At 43.0% G+C, this 6,252-nt stretch overlaps 1 protein-coding gene across 1 annotated transcript; it reads right to left on the bottom strand.

The window, feature by feature from the left end:
* Positions 1-4,866: 4,866 nt before the first annotated feature.
* npbwr2b (neuropeptides B/W receptor 2b) lies at positions 4,867-6,013 on the bottom strand (the record flags this gene model as incomplete). Its single annotated transcript, XM_083920820.1, has 1 exon — positions 4,867-6,013. One exon carries the CDS (start codon positions 6,011-6,013, stop codon positions 4,997-4,999), a length of 1,017 nt encoding a protein of 338 aa, XP_083776946.1. The 3' UTR covers positions 4,867-4,996.
* Between the last annotated feature and the right edge of the window lie 239 nt (positions 6,014-6,252).

Below are 6,252 nucleotides of genomic sequence, written 5' to 3'. Positions count from 1 at the left end.
ATGAGGTAATCGGCGGTGGAAGGAGCACTTTGAGGAACTCCTTAATCCGACTAACACGCCCTCTTTTGTAGAGGCAGAGCTGGAGGCTGATGGGGAATCATTGTCAATATCCCTGGCGGATGTCACTGAGGTAGTCAAACAACTCCACAGTGGCAAAGCCCAAGGGGTTGATGAGATTCGTCCAGAAATGCTGAAAACTTTGGGTTTGGAGGGGCTGTCTTGGTTGACACGTCTCTTCAACATTGCGTGGAAGTCTGGGACAGTGCCAAGGGAGTGGCAGACTGGGGTGGTGGTTCCTCTTTTTAAAAAGGGGGACCAGAGGGTGTGTGCCAATTACAGGGGTATCACACTACTCAGCCTCCCTGGTAAAGTCTACTCCAAGGTGCTGGAAAGGAGGGTTCGTCCTATAGTCGAACCTCAGATTGAAGAGGAACAATGCGGATTCCGTCCTGGACGTGGAACAACGGACCAGCTCTTCATTCTCGCAAGGATCCTGGAGGGGGCCTGGGAGTATGCTCATCCAGTCTACATGTGTTTTGTGGATCTGGAGAAGGCATATGACCGGGTCCCTCGGGAGATACTGTGGGAGGTGCTGCGGGAGTATGGGGTGAGGGGGTCACTTCTGTGGGCCATCCAATCTCTGTACACCCAAAGTGAGAGCTGTGTCCGGATACTCGGCAGTAAGTCGGATTCGTTCACGGTGGGGGTTGGCCTCCGCCAGGGGTGCGCTTTGTCACCAATCCTGTTCCGGATTTTCACGGATCACAGCCGAGTGTGAAACAGCTGGGATGAGGATCAGCACCTCTAAATCTGAGGCCATGGCTCTCAGCAGGAAACAGTGGATTGCTTACTCCAGGTAGGGAATGAGTCCTTACCCCAAGTAAAGGAGTTCAAGTACCTCGGGATCATGTTCACGAGTGAGGGGACGATGGAGCGTGAGTTTGGCCGGAGAATCCGAGCAGCGGGGGCGATGTTGCAGTCGCTCTACCGCACCGTGACGAAAAGAGAGCTGAGCCGGAAGGCAAAGCTCTCGATCTCCCGGTCAATCTTCGTTCCTACCCTCACGTATGGTCATGAAAGCTGGGTCATGACTGAAAGAACGAGGTCGCGGGTACAAGCGGCCGAAATGGGTTTTCTCAGGAGGGTGGCTGGAGTCTCCCTTAGAGATAGGGTGAGAAGTTCAGCCATCCGTGAGGAACTCCGAGTAGAGCCGCTGCTCCTTTGCGGAGTAAGGGCTTTTTTGGAAGCCCTGAAAGGCAAGATGAAAATGTCTAGCACTGTTGGCCAAAATCTATCCTTTATCTCTCCTATGTACGAGATAAACATTTTTATTATTTTTTTATTTTAACATACCTTTTATCTCTGATTTGGACTCCTCTAACTCAAATGGCTATAAATGCAAAAAATGTTAATATGCAAATGCTGATTAATGGAACAGTTAAGGTTTATACTATCATTCATTTTAACTTGACATTTTGTTTTGAGGTGCATCCATCTTACTGTACAGCAGACACTCAGTGTCTCTGTTGCTCTGTAACATCATCTCCCTGGCAGCACACCACGGGCACACAGGCTGCTGTTGAGATTGAATCTGTGACCTTTTGCTGACAAGAAGCTCTGAGCACCTCTCCATCCCTCTGCCCTTCAGCTGATACAGTAGCTGATGTAGTAACCCATGTAAAGAATCTGTGTTGACCCTGACCCTGACCCAAACCACTGATGATGCTGATAAGAATAAAAATACTGTATGTCTTCATCATTTTCAGCACTGTGAAAATGTTTTCAGTCTGATGAGTGAATGTTTCTGCACAATAATCAAAGACATTTCTGCACATTTATTGTAGCTATCAAATAAAGCGACTTTGACTTTAAAATATATCAAAAATACACAAGTACTACTGGCAGAATAAACATATATTTATCAAATCATTAACAGGTATCGACAGACATGAAATAATTAGGAAAATACACAAATAAATTACATGAGATGTCTCAAATTTTATATTATTTCTCGTTTGTGTCACACAAGTTTAAATTCTGAAGAATATTTGATTATACATTGTATATGACTGTACAGATAAATGGCAAAAAAAAGGACTGAGCTATTTACAATAGGACGTGGAATAGTCTTTGCAGTCAGAGCCATAAAGACAAACGCTGACGTCCTCTACAACAGGATGTGCTGTTTGCTCATTTTATAGATCAAGAGGTTGAAATGAGTTACACTGGGATTGTGGGTTAATTTACAACATTCAAAAGAGAAGGAAACTGTCTGTTCTTATACTATAACACACTTACACTATCATATTCTGTACCGTCAAACTGTACAATACTGCAGACAGAAAGCTCTAACAGAATATAAATGTTGGACAAATTAGCACAGGATGACCTTCTCAAACCTCTTGAGCTCTGTTGTTTCTTCTTTACAAACTTGTGTTTGGTCAGAACTCTTTTTTAATCTACTGTACAAGAATCTTAAATTAACCAAAGATACCAAATGGATCAGCAAAATCCAATAAAACTTCCTCCACTGAGTGAAAAAGTTTTAACTCTCGTTTGAGGTGCTTTTTACCTGTGTGGAAAAAAAGATATGATGCTCTAAACAGGATATGGAAACACTTTGCTGAATAACTTCTGACAAAGTGAACATTGAACTCACATGGCTGATGAGCTGTTCCTGCCGTCAGCATCTTCCCGGATATTCCCATTAATTGTCTTTGTCTCTGGACAGCACGAGACATGGACAATACTAGCTGACATGAAAGAACAATTCAAATGCGGTTCCAGCGAAGTGAAGGCCTGACTACATTTTTCTCTCGTAGATGGCCAAGGTGACTTGTTATGTTTCAGGTTAGCAACCTCTAATTTTAACAATTTCTTTTAAATCAAACAGAGAATAAATAAAGTTAAAATCAAGAGTTTACATGTATAGAAGGATGTAGCATGTTTTTTGCTGCTGATTAAATGTTGCAAACGGGCATCATCCACACAGGGTGTTTTAAAGGTAGAATTGTCCTGATGGAAATATTGAAAGCCACAGTTACTGTATGTCCTTCCATGTAGCTTTAGAGGGCCGCAGCAACAACAGTGGTCAACAGTGAAATATCTGACTACATCTTACTCGTACGTCACACCCCACACACCCAAGATGATCTTGGGCCAGGGCTCAAAAAGTTTTCACACACAAGCACCAGGATGAAGCTCCAAACACATTACATAGTAATGATGGTAACAGCTATTTAATCATTATTTAATTAAGAATACATCAAATCAATGCATTTGAGTCTGACAAATCTTGCAACCGACCAATATCCTATATGCCCATACATCTTAGGAAATCATATATATATTTAAAATGTTACAGAATATATTAAAAATCGTTTTCTTTGCGAGATTTTTCCTTTTACCTACATGTATCTTCCCCTCTGTGCACTCAACATGTTTTCGATGTCTTCCTGATTTTAACTCTGGTCTGACTCAAGAACACTACATCGAGATCAAACATCCATGAAGTGAAATGAGACATTGTAAATGATCTTTGTAAATACCACAAGCTGTGTAAAACTGTGTAAATCCTCTCACTGTCGTCACTCCATAAATGGCTCTGGCTGCATGTTCAGGTAACACCACCCCGTTGACAACAGGGGGCGACAAACACTCACAATAGAAAAACTGAAGACGTGAAGAGAAACACAGATTACATTTTACATAGCCCTCCTGTCCCATGCCTGTCTCATATCAGGCCTAAGCTACTGTTGTCAGGGTGTGTGAGGTTCCTTTTTCATTTCTTAAGTGGTACATACTGTATTTAACCTTACTTTTTAACCCCCCCCCCCCCCCCCCCCCCCCCCCAAAAAAAAAAAAAAAAACAGAACTCTAAAATCTAAAGTAATCCACAAAATGTATCATTTGGTTCCTTTTGAGATTACTTTGCTCAAAACATGGCATCATTTAAAGGCAGGTTGTGTTTGCATACATGAAATACACAATATTTCTCCAGTCATCCCACAACTTCATTGAATCTTCTCCCAACCCCCTCTTTATGATGGATAAACACCTGTAATCCCCTGACATGCATCATGTTACCCTCTAACCCTGACTATTCTTATGACGTTCATTTGATTGACAACATGCAAATCAATGACACTGTATAAACTGTATTTTCTCCACACAGCAGATGTTCCCCCCTCAGAGGCACTCCTCAGTCCTTTGAGTTTGGATGGAGTCCAGTGAAGGTCATAACTGTTTGCACTGACCCATCTCGGCTCACTGCCTCATAATTGGATGTTTTTTTACCGCTGTGGAACAGGGTCTGACATTTTAATTGCAGTCTTAAACTGGAAAATAATTAGATTTCCTGGGCAGTTATACAGACATGATGATGATGGGCAATTCTGCTTAGAGTTATAACAAGCTGCTGCTGTTGTTTTTTTAATGCTGTAATTGTCCTGTATATCAACCATTATTTTTACCTATTGCAAGCATTATTGCCTATTAATGTCCTCTTCCAATATTCTCTCACACACTCACTGTGCTCTCAGAGCTGTAAAAGGCTGCACTAGGCAAACATAAAAAAACTGTGACAAAAATCCATCTTGTCCCTCAACAGAGGCTTCGGAATGACCTGTGCTGGCGCAAGATTGTCCCCGCCCACAGGAAGTGAGGAATTTAAAGTCACTTAAGCAGCTCTCTGTCTAGACGTTTCCTCTTTCATCACTTTGGTTAACTGTAATACAGTGTTAATAGATGGATTTTCTCTCATTAAGAATAGAGTGTGCCATTTACAGGCATTATTATAGATGATTTCTATATATCAAAGAGATTTGCTATAATGTGTAAACAATGTGCAAAGTTGCCTAGTGCAGCTTTAACAAGCCAAACCAATCTGCATCACGTACATTGAGAATCAGATTTGAACCTAAATCTTTTCCCATCACAGTCTGTCCTCACCCAGTAAGTCTCTGTTGACCTCTGTGACAGGTTTCATGTCGTACATTCAGGCTGGTCTACATTCCAACATTTTCTTGAAGGCTTTCCTGAAGCTGTCGTCCAGGAAGGCGTAGAGGAACGGGTTGAGGCAGGAGTTGGCATAGCTCAGGCTAGTTATGAAATAGGAGATCCCGATCAGGAGAGGCGTGGTTCTCAGGTCAGTCGTCAGAGCCACGATGGTGCTGAGGTGGAACGGCGTCCAGCAGAACAGGCAGACAGCCAAGACAATAAACACCATGATGGTGACTTTCTTCTTGGCCTTATCCAGCGCCTTAGCATTGCTGTTGAGCCGCATGTTCCTCAGCTTGTAGAGCATCATGGTGTATAAGATACAGATGGTCGAGACCGGGATGGCGAAGCCCAGGATGAGCGTGTAGATCCTGCTAGCTTTGAACCACAAACTCTCAGGGCTAGGGAAGCTGAGCACGCAGCTTTTCCTTCCATCATTTGGGTTTATGTAAACGCCAGCAAAAACAGTGAAAGGCATGACGATGAGAATAACGAGGATCCAGACACATAGTGAGATGATTTTGGCTGCTCGGTAGGTGCGGTAAGGCATGCGCTTGGACCTCACCGTGGCCAGAACAACCAGGTAGCGGTCAATGCTCATAACTGTCAGAAAATAGATACTGGAGAAGATGTTGTAGTGGTCTATGCTTAGGATGACTTTGCACAAAACCTCACCAAAAGGCCAGTAGTGCAGCAAGTGTTCGGCTATGTTGATTGGCAACACTAAGGTGAACAAATCATCAGCGATGGCCAAGTTCAGGATGAACATATTCGTTACTGTTTTCATCTTGGGGGCTTTCAGGATCACGTAGATGACAGCCGTGTTGCCTGTCAGTCCCACGGCACAGATTATAGAGTAGATGACTGGTAGAATGACGTAAAGGTCGGCATAGAAGTAAAACTCAGAGGGCGGAGTGCAGTTCAGGTCAGTGCGGTTACCTGATGTGAGGGAGTAGAAGTCCACAGAGTCGTTGCAGACTGGCGGTTCACCACCAGGAAGGGACACATTCTCCATGTTTTGAGCGGTTGATAAAAATATATATTTTGTTTTTTAGAGAAACATAAGCGTCTTAGTCTTCCTTTTTAGACATATTTTCTCACAGGAAACATCAGTCATTTGTCATTGAGTCTAAAAGGTACAGTATGCACAGTTCAGCAAACAGAAAGGTTAAGTTAAGGTGGGAACACCTTCCATTACATTACTGAAGAAGAGTTCAGACCACTTGCAGAAAACAGAGACCAGTCTTTAGAGCA

Source organism: Echiichthys vipera (assembly GCF_963691815.1).
Source record: "Echiichthys vipera genome assembly, chromosome: 9".
Lineage (NCBI taxonomy): Eukaryota > Metazoa > Chordata > Actinopteri > Perciformes > Trachinidae > Echiichthys > Echiichthys vipera.
The sequence above is the reverse complement of the archived record's forward strand: the minus strand, read 5'-3'. Positions and strand labels throughout refer to the sequence as shown.